The sequence below is a fragment of the Chelmon rostratus genome, chromosome 22 (genome assembly GCF_017976325.1).
Source record: "Chelmon rostratus isolate fCheRos1 chromosome 22, fCheRos1.pri, whole genome shotgun sequence".
Taxonomy (NCBI): Eukaryota; Metazoa; Chordata; class Actinopteri; order Chaetodontiformes; family Chaetodontidae; genus Chelmon; species Chelmon rostratus.
Window position 1 is genome coordinate 4,411,451 of NC_055679.1, and position 12,584 is coordinate 4,424,034.

At 49.4% G+C, this 12,584-nt stretch overlaps 1 protein-coding gene across 4 annotated transcripts in view; it reads left to right on the forward strand.

The window, feature by feature from the left end:
• The window catches only part of nav3 (neuron navigator 3), a 190,540-nt gene that overhangs the window by 117,358 nt on the left and 60,598 nt on the right, over positions 1–12,584 (forward strand). For all 4 annotated transcript variants that reach the window (XM_041963487.1, XM_041963488.1, XM_041963489.1 and 1 more), the window contains exon 11: positions 5,385–5,618. In XM_041963487.1, the coding sequence (XP_041819421.1) occupies positions 5,385–5,618 (234 nt within the window). The remainder of the gene's footprint in view (positions 1–5,384; positions 5,619–12,584) is intronic.

Genomic DNA, 12,584 nt, shown 5'->3' on the forward strand with positions numbered 1-12,584 from the left:
AACAAAAAAGGTCTCCTGCGAGACGAAGACTGCGATTCATGTCCACCGCCCCAAACCCCAGGCCATCAGGGTGCCACATCATTTCTCCATTTGTGGCTGCTTTTTGTTTTTATTTCTTGCCATCTTTGCTGTCCTTTGTCAGTCCTGAGGCCCACCCCCTGTCCCCCTGTTCTCCCCCAGTGTAACACAGTACATCACCATGGGGCCATGCCTCACACGCACCTACTCCACTGCATCTTTTTCACGTGTGTGTGTCGCTGCTGCAATCAAGGGTGCGCTTGTTCTTTTAACGCTAATGAAGCCAAGAAGCTGTACAGGAATATTGACTAAATTACAATTCATTTATGCCCCTTTTCGAGTTTTCAGTGAAATGTGGGACATCTGTTGTCCACAGCCGGGCTTTCAACATTAAGTTGAGTGAGATGGTTAGAAAACCAGGCCTGTTGGTTTTAGATAAAAGCACACCTGCAGTCGTGCTGCCGCGTTGGATAAAATGCTACTGTGGTAATTAAGTAGCTCGCTAATATCTGCTCTTCCTACCATTTGTTTTGCATCATTATGTGTTGGCCCTCTCTGCTACATTTCCCTGCCCCATAAAGACCCAGAAATTCCATGCGCATCATGAAAATTCAGATTGCAGCTCACTAAAAATTGGTTGGTCCACAGCGAGGTGCAGCTTTCCTGGAAGCTGGCGGCCACTAATGTTACCTGAGATTACTGACCCAGTTGAAAATGTCTGTGTGGTTCAGATACAGTTTCATGGGCCCTGAAACCGTGTCCCTTTCTCATTGAACTTGACCTTGCCACTTGGATGCTGCAGCCAGCACGGCAGCTCAGTTCACAGTCCGCAGAGATCCACATGTGTCGGGGCCTCCGCAGACAATCTGTATTGATCAGAAAACACATTTAATTTCCTTCCACTGTTTTTATTTCTTTACCCAGACAGTGAAAAATAGTATTGATTGACATTTGAAGAGAAAAGACACAGGTCCACGTGTGAAATGCTGTGATCTTCAAGGACAAACCCTGCCACGGCAGACTGAAAGGGAAAATCTCCGCCGCTCTTGTCTCCCCGTCTGCTCAGGCCTGAGGGATTCCCGTCTAGTCTCATGGGGATTCAGCAACCGCCAGATGACATTTTGAACATAATAGCTTCACCCGGTCGGGTTTGTTTATTCTGTGTTTACATTTGGAATACAGAGAGAATTGGGCCGGCTAAATTATTCATTGCTTTGCAAGTGTGGAGATAGCCGTTGGTCCTATTTGCGTGCATGTACAGGATTTTGAAGCAAGACAGAATTTTTTTTTTTCTTTTTTTAAAGTTCATTTAGCTGGCACTTCAATACCGTACAGTCGGAGTGAAAAGGTAAAGGTCCCGAAGTGCCCAGATGACAAGTCGTTAAGAGTAATGATGGGTCAAAGCCATAGACACTTTTCAGTCCCTGACAATGTTCTTGTGAGAGCAGTCACTGTGAGTGGAGAAGTGACATGATTCAGCTGGAGGAAGGTAATACGAGGCACTTCTTGACAAGATGAGTTTTCAGTCTTTGACGGGAGATGGAAAGTGACTTGGCTGTTCTGACTGGAGTGTTTGTGCGTGTGTGTGAAAGATGGTCGTGTTGGCGGCGGGGCGGGAACGCTTTCTGAGGGTGCAGATTGAAGATCTGCACTGTGACGGTGGTGAGCAATTACTGCTCTCAACCTACTGGGGTTTAACATCTGCCAGCACTAATGCCGGCCTCACGACTGCTTACTCACACACATGCATACTGCACAGCATAAACAATAAAACAAGGCGGTGGCAGTTCAGGGGAATGTTAGATCACATGCCAGTACTTTCCTCCTTTTACTGTCATGTTTATATGTACATGCCTCCAACTCAATGACAATGCAGTTTTAATTGCAATGTTTTTGTATTCATTGCACAACAATTAAAAAATCTGAATAATGTGAAAAATTAACCAGTTGTTGCTAATTACAACTGATAACCCATTACTGGTTAAATATTTACAATTTCCAACTAACAGAATGATAAATGACAGACAAACTGATGTCATGCTGGCTATGGCTGCCTAAGTCTCTCCACTATGCCAATTAAAATGAGCATACTTGTTAGCTTGTTAGGTTAGCTGCTATTTGTAAGCACAAAATGGATGTTAATGTTGACTTCAACAGAACAAAACAGAACAAACAGAGTTTTCAATGATTAAGATTCATTTATCATATTTTAACTATAATAGATAGTAATCCATTATTAAAAATCCCACTCTAATGGTGGACAGTGCACTATGTATACTACATAGCATGTACTTCTGCTAGCAGTCCCACAATGCAATGTGTGAACGCTGTTGATGTGAAAATTACAGTCATCCAACACTACACTTGTCAGTCATGATCCAAAATGGTGATTCTTACAGAGGCTGAAATCTCAATTTAGAGCTCACATAGAGTTGCTAACCAAACGTATGTTACATCTGGAGCTGAATGAATGAACAAGGGAGTGATTTTAGATACAACAACCCAACTCTGTGGTTTGATTTAACTCTCAGTTTATGGATCCCTCCCATAAACGGATAATGGTGACTGGAGCAGCAATAGTTTTGTGTGTGGGTGTGTGTGTGTGTGTGTCTGTGTGTGTGCTATCATGAAAGAAACATGGCTAATATTGTACAGAGAGGACTTCAGAGCTCCTTTGAAGTGGTGCTGCCGAACTCCACACAAAATACACCATCAACTGTAAAACTCTTAGCCTTCATTAGCAACAGCAAGCGAGAGTTCCAGTGTATTTATATTTATCATTGCTCAGCAATAACCAATCTCCTGCTGTCAGCATGGATTCTTCTCCTGCTTAGCTCTTGGCTAGACGCAAGATAGTCTCCCTCTGTTGGGATTTCTCTTGGGTTTGGTTCTGTTCGTACCAGATAGTGTGATGAGGCAAAGATCCTCAAAAAGCAGCCGGGTTTATGGGAAAAGTGTGTTTAAATTGGAGAAGTAATGACATACACAACACTTATGAGACTACCAGTGATTTGTGATAATTATGTGGGATCACAGTTAATTTGACAACAATATGCTGATGTTCTATGCAGTCTGCCGTACATTTTAGAACGTATCATATCATGTTCTCATTGGACCCGTGTGTTCGTATGTGGTAGGTTAGATGTGTAAAATATCTCAGCACCTTTCCTGTACTTGCTGCTCAGCCATATCCTTCGGTTTGTATGCTCATTTATCGCAACACCTACACACACAGTCTCCCTCAGTTTATCTGCCTTTTCTCTCTGCTGCATGGGAGATAAAGATAAGCTGATTTAGCAAGCTTCATTGTGTACGAATGGTTAAATGATTTAGATTTCTATAGCGTGGCAAATTGATTTCTGTATTTCCATATTCAGCTGCGATCACTTGTCAGATAAGTAGCTGGGTTGTTTATTTGTTTGTTTCTTGGCACTTGGCATCTGTGTGTGTGTGTGTGTGTGTGTGTGTGTGTGTGTGTGTGTGTGTGTGTGTGTTATCGTCTCAGGAGGTGTTGGTATAGATGTGTTGTGAATATGGCTGGCATCACTGCCCCTCTGATGTTGGCACTTGGCATCACACGGCTGCAGCGTTCTGCCCTTTCTCACCCACCACACACACACACACACACACACACATCTGATCTCACACCTCTCCCACAGCTATGTGAGAGACACTGCTTTAAGATGTCATTGCTTTTGTCACCTAATAAAGGCCAGCATACAGAGGCAGGCAAGCAAACGGGTGCCTCATCCCACATATCCAGCGACCGTCCCTCTCTTCAGCTGCATCATCACATACATTCTTCCCTTATATTACAGCAATTTTGCAGCAAACATGAACTAAACTATGTGGTTTTTGTACTAACTGCATCTGCAAATCAGTGCAGACTGGCAGACAATGGAGTGTCTTTACATGAATATTCTGATAATGCTACAGTGTGGTGTATTAGCATAGAAACATCATATCCTTATATTGTGAAAATCAGATATGACAGCCAGATGATAATAGCGTCCGCATCTGTGCACATTTAAAGCCTCAATCCTGTTTACACTTTTGCCATATGTGTTGGTCTGGTTTCCATGGCAACATATGATGTAACACGCTATTATTTGTTTCCGCAGGGATATTTGTGACTAGAATGCACTTTAGTAACTCGTCCTTAAAGAAGCAGGTCGGAGCAGCTTTGTGGGTTTCTGTCAGGTTTGGTCCGTCTCTCGTCATGTGAATGTAGTGCACCGTTTTTCCCAGCAGAGAGAGCTCAAGCAAGGTAGCACTGCTGCCACTCTTTGCTCTCCGTGTTCAGATACAGCGAGCTGCTGGGCTTGGCGTGTGAGTGGCCGTGAGGGTATTACTTTGTGTCCTGTTGACTCACTCACACTTCTATCGTGCTGTTGCAAATTAGATTTTATTGTTGCAAAATGTAATCCAGCAAGACCTTCTTTGAAGGTGAGAGTTGTGTGTTGTTGTACATTTGCTGTGCTCTTGCAGGGTTAATGGAGATATAGTCAGGATAGTGAGTCTGTCCTCTTTGTCTCCCTCCATCAGGTTTCATTCCTTGTCTTGGCTGCTTTTATTTGCCAACATTTCACTTATTCTCACACTCACACTCCTCTCTCCTTCACACAAAGATCTCTCTTTCTCTACTGTTTGTTTGCTAATGGTGATGTAACAATGTAGAAAACCTGTTCGGAAATCTGTAATAGTCTTAAGTCTAAAACTTTTGTGATCTTGATCTTGAAGTCACAGTGTAGCCTTTAGCATTACCTCCCTGATATATCATTCACATTCATTCATGTTTTTTTGTATTTTCTAAATGCGAAGTGAATCATCATGAAGCATGTTTTATTTGCTTCAGCCCTGCCGATGCAAATGTACCTGATTCAGATTTTATATAGATATTTTTATATTCTGTGGCATTTCAAAAGTCTCTCTCTCTGTCTCTGTCTCTGTCTCTGTCTCTGTCTCTCTCTCTGTCTCTCTCGCTCTCTCTCTCACCATGTGACATACTGTGATGGTCTTGTATACATTCTCATGGGAGCCTTCACAAGTTAACACACTGGAAGAAACAGCACTTTAGGAAGGTCACACAAACACACGCACACACTCTAACAGTGTTGCGTGGGATTTTGATGGGAGTGGCGCTCAACTGATGTAGACAGCTCTCTACCTAAAATATGGCTGATCTTTTCACCTGAATGACTTGCCCTTCGCACAGGAGTGCACTTGATATGATGTCTTTTGTCCATTAGAGGCACTTTTCCCAGGACCCTCTACAATGACTGTTTAGTCAGGGTTAGCCACTGTCTGAAAGCACTACACTGAAGTTAATTCCCTTGTTTTCTCTCTCTACACCTCTCTCTCCACAGTACACTAGAAACAACCTTCGACACCACAGTAACCACTGAGGTCAATGGGCGGAGCCTACCAGCCCTAACTACACGTTCCTCCCCCATGGCCTGGCGTCTGGGCCAATCACAAACCCCGCGTCTTCAGGCAGGCGACGCCCCCTCAATGCCCAGCAGCTACGCTCCGCCCAGGGCGAGCACGACAAGCGCTGGCACCACCACAGGGCGCTACAGCGGGCATTCGGACCCCTCCAGGTTTGTGTACAGCGCCCCCCTGAGGCGAGCAGCAGCAGCAGGGGCAAGGGGGGCGGAGCAGGGGGAGAAGGGAGAAGGAGGGCTTCAAGGAGGGAAGCAGATGGAGGTGGCAGGGTACATGAGTGATGGGGACATCCTAGGGAAGAACAGCCGGATGGATGAGATCATCAGCGGGTAGGACTACTAGTGCTAAGCATGTTAGCTTCCTCTGATGCACTGACTAATTATGAGCTCCTGTCTTAAAGACCCAATCAATGCTTTGACCACACTGATTACTGCTAGATTCACATACTGTATGTACCTGAAAGGTTTGACTAGATGAGAACACAGACAGTGTGCTTCTCGGCTGATCATACCTGAAAAAGGTTATACCTTGCGTTAAAGGTTTCCTGTAAAGTTTCCTTTTAGATAAACAAAATTTATGTTTACATTTAATGTTAGTCACCAAAATGCATGTAGGTCTAACAAACATGGCTAGTGCATGTCCTCTCACATTAAATGTTTGCAAATCAGTTTTTGCGAACATTTAAAATTGTGCCCTGTTTACATGCATATTTGCTTGCTAGCAGTCTTCTTCTATGCTTTCACATTGCTATGTTTCTTGGCGCATTACTGCCACCTACTGCCGATCAGAGGAATAGCATTGAACAGAATGTAAACCGAAACAAACATTTAACATCATAGCAAGCAGTAAATCGATAGTTACGCATGTAACTACGGTTCTATGAATCCTGGATGACCGCCAGAGGCGGTGCTTTAAGCACTGAATGAGTCCGTCTCGCGCATGCGCAGGTCGAGAAGTAATACCAACAAAGTCACCTGTGAGTGACCCCCTGACGACCTCGGACAGGCTATAACTTCCGATGTCGCCAGGGGATCTGTTCCTGCAGAATCTTCTTGCGAAGCCACAAGGATTCTGAGGGACTGAACGCTCTGGCGGTCATCCAGGATTCATAGAACCGTAGTTACATGCGTAACTATCGTTCTATTTCATCCTTCCTGACCGCCAGAGGCGGTGCTTTAAGCACTGGATGACCAATACCAACAAAGTCACGAGGAATCCGAAATACAGACCTTATTGACTGGAAGCAGAAGAACTTGGTAGGAGGACCACACCCAGTGGGTGAGGAGAGGCAATGTTTACCCGATAGAACCTTGCAAAAGTGCTTGGCGATGCCCACGAGGCTGCGGCACATATTGCCTCCAAAGGCACTCCTCTCAGCGCAGCCCATGATGTGGAGACGCTTCTCACAGAGTGGCATCTCACGCCAGATGGCAGAGGATGACCACCTGCCTTATATGCGTGACAAATGGCTTCCACGATCCAGTGAGCGACGCTGTTTGGAGAGAGGAAAACCTTTCTTTGGACCGCCAAAGCACACGAAAAGCTGGTCCGACTGGCGTATACCCACAGTTCTGTCCACATAGGCTCTCAGAGCACGCACAGGACACAACAGCACCGACTTCCCATCCCCTTCCCCTACTGGTGGGTCAAACCGAGCCAGGTGGATAGGCTGATTAAGGTGCGAGTTTGACAAAACCTTAGGCAAGAATGCAGGATTCGGCCATAAGGTGACCCCTGAACCGTCTGAGTTCCAGCGTAGGCAAGAACTGCTGACCGACAGAGCATGAAGCTCGCTAACTCGTTTTGCCGAGGTGATAGCAAGTAGGAAGGCAGTCTTCACTGACAACCACCGTAGGCCTGCCTGTGCCAGGGGCTCAAAGGGTGGCGAGCACAGAGCATCCAACACCAGAGGCAGGTCCCACGCTGGAGCTCTCGGCAGTCGTGGGGGACGTAGTCTCAGAGCCCCCTTCAAGAAGAGCGTCACCAACCTGTGACATCCCACCGTGTTGTTATTGATTAAAACGTGCCGAGATGAAATGGCGGCTACGTACACCTTCAGGGTAGAGGGTGACCGACCGCTATCCAGGAGGGACTGCAAAAACTCCAAAATAATAGGCACAGAGCAGTGCACAGGGTCCTCATGCCTTCCTGAACACCACCCAGAGAACAGCCGCCACCTGTTCTCATACTGTGCACGGGTAGACGGTGCCCTGGCGTTCAGGACAGTATTGCGGACGGTGCCTATACACTCATTCAGCAGCGGATCGGACCCTGCAGAGGCCAGACCCACAGCTGAAGACGACGAGGGTTGGGATGCCACACCCGGCCCCCCAGCTGAGACAGGAGGTCCTTCCTGTCGGGGAGGCGCCATGGTGAGCCGTGACAGAGCCTGCGAAGGAGAGGAAACCACGTCCGCCCCGGCCAGAAGGGGGCCACCAGCAGCAGTCTGTGGCCCCGCTGAAGAACCCTCTGCAGCGTTGCCATAATCAGAGGGACTGGCGGGAATGCGTACAAGAGACCCTCTGGCCACTCGTGTGCCAGGGCATCCTGCCCCAGAGTGCTGGTCTCCTCCATCCAGGAGAACCAAAGAGGACAATGGGTAGTCTCTTCTGAGGCAAAGAGATCCACCTCTGCCCTGCCAAAGAGGCCCCAGATGTGGAGCACCACCTCCGGGTGAAGCCGCCACTCCCCTGGGGGAGGCTTGCGGCGGGAAAGAAAGTCTGCTACGTCGTTCCGCTTCCCCGGTAGATACATTGCCCTGAGGCTGGCCAGACGGTGGGCTGTCCAAGTCAAGAGGCTCCAGGTCACCTGCAGCAACCGCATTGACCTGGTACTCCCTTGATGATTTATTTGAGAAACGGTCGACATGTTGTCCGACCGTATCAGCACGTGCCTCCCCCTCAAGTATGGGAGAAAGTGCTTGAGCGCCAGGTGCACAGCCCGTAGCTCTAGTACATTGATATGCTCCGTGCGAGCCTGAGCAGACCACTGTCCCTGAGCCGTTCTGTTCTGCCACACTGCACCCCACCCTGAGAGGGAAGCATCCGTTGTAACAGTCTCCCGACGGAACGGAACAGACCCCATTGGCACACCCTGTAACATGAAGGCCCTTTTCCTCCATGGAGACAGAGCAAGGAGGCAGCGCCATGATGCCCTGATCCTCCTGTGCCTGTGCCACTTGGCATCCAAGTGAAGGCTGTTCAGCCACCGTTGAAGAGGGCGAAGTGACAGCAAGCCTAAAGGAACAACAGTTGCAGCAGCTGTCAACTTGCCCAGGAGGCGTAGATACTGCACGTAGGGCAACCACTTGCCCTGCCGGAAGAGGGGAAGGAGGTGGAGGATGTCGTCCACCCGCCGAAGTGAAGGGCAAGCCTTCATGGTTACAGAGTCCAGAGCCACACCTAGGAAGGTTATACTTTGGGAAGGTGTCAGACAGCTCTTGCTGACGTTCACCCTGAGACCCAGCCGGGCCACGTGAGCCAGAAGAGCAGCCGTATCTTGCACCACTTGAGACTGGGAAGGCGCACACACCAGCCAGTCGTCTAGATAGGGAAGGATCTTTATGCCCCGTGATTGCAGGGGAGAGAGGGCTGCTGCCACACAGCGGGTGAACACCCGTGGGGAGAGGGAGAGACCAAAGGGCAGCACTCTGAACTGAAAATGACGGCCTTGAAAGGCAAACCGGAGGAATTGCCTGTGGTGAGGTATGATGGGAACATGAAAATAGGCATCCTTCAGGTCGATGGAAGTAAACCACTCCCCTCTGGCAACCACCTGTAGAACCTCTGCAACGGTGAGCATGTGAAATGGCATTACCTTCAGGAATCTGTTGAGGCCCCTGAGATCGAGGATGGGGCGAAATCCGCCATCTTTCTTCTCCACCAGAAAGTACGTCGAGTAGTATCCCCCGGGCTGTGACAGGGGATCTACTGGCTCGATGGCACCTTTGACCAGGAGGGCAGACAGCTCTTGGTCCAAGGCTAAGGCTTTTGCCGGGTCGCTTATGATGGTCATTTTGACCCGGCTGAAGGCAGGGGGCCGGCGTCGGAACTGCAGTTTGTACCCCAGGGCTAGGGTGGACATCACCCAGGGGTCCGAGGTGTAAGCAGCCCAATAACTGAGCTGTTGCTGGGAAAAGCAGCCGACGACCGGCCCCGGAACTTCAGTTCCTGGCCCCCCGGCCTTTGGAGGCTCTGGGGGGGCGCCGGTTAACATCCAAGGCCCGAGGCTGGCTAGAGGGCTGCCAATCAGGGGCCCGGACATCCTGAGCTGCCCGTCGAGCAGGCTGCAGCGCTGACCGTTGCACTGGTCGCTGCACTGCCTGCCGAGGCCTCTGGTAGCTACCAGAGCCAGGCTGTGGCTGAGAGCGGCGCTGCACAACTGCTGAAGAACCTCTAGGTCGAGCAGGGGGGGGCACACTCCTGTGGAGACCTGAGAGCTGCTGTCTGGTCTGTCTGGCTTGGACCGTCCGTTCCAGTGCCTCTAAAGCAGCCGACCCAAACAACTCTCCTGGCTCCACCGGGATGCTGCGAAGGGTCCTTCTGCATGCCTCTGAGAAGGGTGACTGAGCCAGCCAAACCTGCCGGCGAGCCTGGACCAGGGTGGACATCACACGCCCTAGCTCCCTGGTCATCAGGGCGAAGGCCTGCAGAGACGCATCACTAAAATTATGAGCTGATGTGTCTTGTGTAATCTCTTGAAGGCAGGCTGAGAGGGCGAGCATGAGGTGAGACATTGAGTTCCCGATGCGGCCCATACGAGCCGCTGCATCATAGGCCTTAGAAAGTAAGTCATCCGTGATGCGACACTGGGGTGAAGGACACCTCGCATTCGGCCTCAAGGCCTCATCAGGAGAGACTATGAGTGAGGCCACCGTGGGCTCAACAGCCGGCATGCGGCCAAGACCAGACTTGGCCGCATCCTGCATGGCTGCTAGTGTTCGGCCATCAGACGTTGCATGAGAAAGAGCCTTAGAATCTCTCCAACATGCATGCAACTCCTTTAGGTACTCCTCTGAAGGAGGCACAGAGAATGCGGCAGGGGCTGTGCTGCGCCTAAAAAATGCGCTCGCTGGAGCCGACTGGGCCTGCGGTGCATCTAGCTGCAGGCGCGCCAAGGCCATACGTATGATGGCCCCCATGGAGCTACCCTCTGAGCAACCACCTGAACTATGGGTCGAGGAACGAGAGCCTGCTTGTGAGGGATGGGAAACAGTGTCATGAGAGACAGTGTCTGTCCCATATTCCCCAAACTCAGTGGCTGAAGCTGCCGTTGAGAGGATGTCATCCTCTGGACCAGACAAGGTCACCCGAGGAGCGGATGCAGACGCACTCCCTGTACCAGTCCCTGTCTGGAGGGCTAAAAAGATGGACTTCATCTGATTAAGCTCTGCTGTCAAGTGGTCAACTCTGGAAGCAAGCTCACACTTTTTTGTCTTCTTCCTGGAGGAAGCACCGTCAGTGTCCGGAGCCCGACGTTTTGGCCGGCTAGGTCGGGCTGGGGACCGCCTGCGAGTATCAGTTAGGACTTCCGGTGAGGGGACACCACTAAAAAATTGTTCCACCTCAGCCAGTCTTGCAACCCTCACTGCCCGGGGCATGAAGCTGCAATTCATGCAGGGGTCCTCTGACAGACCCTCCTTCAGGTGCTCGATGCCAAGACATGAGGGGCAAAGGTCATGACCGTCCTCAGGCTGCAGAGGCGCCATACAGGCGGTACAGGAGTGAGAATTCATCATAATAGGTACGATCGAGTTGCTATTGCCAACTCTAAATCAAAAGGGACGCTGCGAAGTACGAGGTCCTTGCCACAACAACCAGATTAGCTCGAGCGAAAGCACTGCTGCTAACCGTAACGAGACCGAAGAAAAAAACACACCTATGCTGGGAGAGGGAGCGAAACCACAGCCGTCACCAACAGGTCGCTACTGCAAGATTACTAGCCCAAAACAAGTACAAACAAAGTTGCCACGAAATAATAAAGTTAGCTTAAGCGGACACACTGCGGCTAACTGTAAAGATAACAGAGCACAACTACGCCGGGAGAGGGAGCGAAAACACTACCGTCACCAACAAGTCGTCACTGTAAGCTTCTAAACAAAACGGGTGCAACCAAGTCGCTGCCAATTAGTAAAGTGAGCTTAAGTGGACACACTGCGGCTAACTGAAAAGATAACGGAACATAACTAAGCTGGGAGAGGGAGCGAAAACACTGCCGTCACCAACAAGTCGTAACTGTAAAGCTACTAAATAAAACAGGTGCAACCAAAGTTGCTGCCAATTAATAAAGTTAGCTTAAGCGGACACACTGCGGCTAACTGTGAGGGTAACAGAGCACAACTAAGCCGGGAGAGGGAGCGAAAACACTGCCGTCACCAACAAAGTACAATATGTGTCTGATTAGCGGTACTTTACCAGTCGGATCCAACCGTGTGATGCAGGATAATCCGAAGGATGGAGCGCCTCACTGCCCGGGGCGATGCCGGTGAAACCGCATACACCGCCTCCCGGAGTGACAGCTTGACGCAGCCCTTGGAGGGCGAGCACCTCGCAGCTCCGACCAGCAATGAGCGGTCACAAGGCTACCGGCGACAAGCTGCAAGACTGCTGTACGTAGCGGTGATAACTAGCTCTAAGCTAATGCTATGACCGTAGTACACCTGCGAAGCGAGAAGAAAAAAGGAACAGATCCCCTGGCGACATCGGAAGTTATAGCCTGTCCGAGGTCGTCAGGGGGTCACTCACAGGTGACTTTGTTGGTATTACTTCTCGACCTGCGCATGCGCGAGACGGACTCATTCAGTGCTTAAAGCACCGCCTCTGGCGGTCAGGAAGGATGAAATAGAACTCATTGTCGAATGTGGACCGTAATTAAAAGGAATTGTCAGTCAGTGTGAGAGTGCATGTGGGACCTTTACATTTGAATAAACGACTGAAGATTTATGTGTAGTTCACATACACGTACACAATTTCAACAACTTGCAACTTCCAGTCATCTCCCCTTTATTCAATCTTTAGTCCTTAAAAATCTTTTGTTTTTTGTGTGTTTTTTTATGCATTGAATACATTACTTACACATTTTTAAACCTGCTGTGTTCCTGACATTTTGTGAGACTAGCGAGC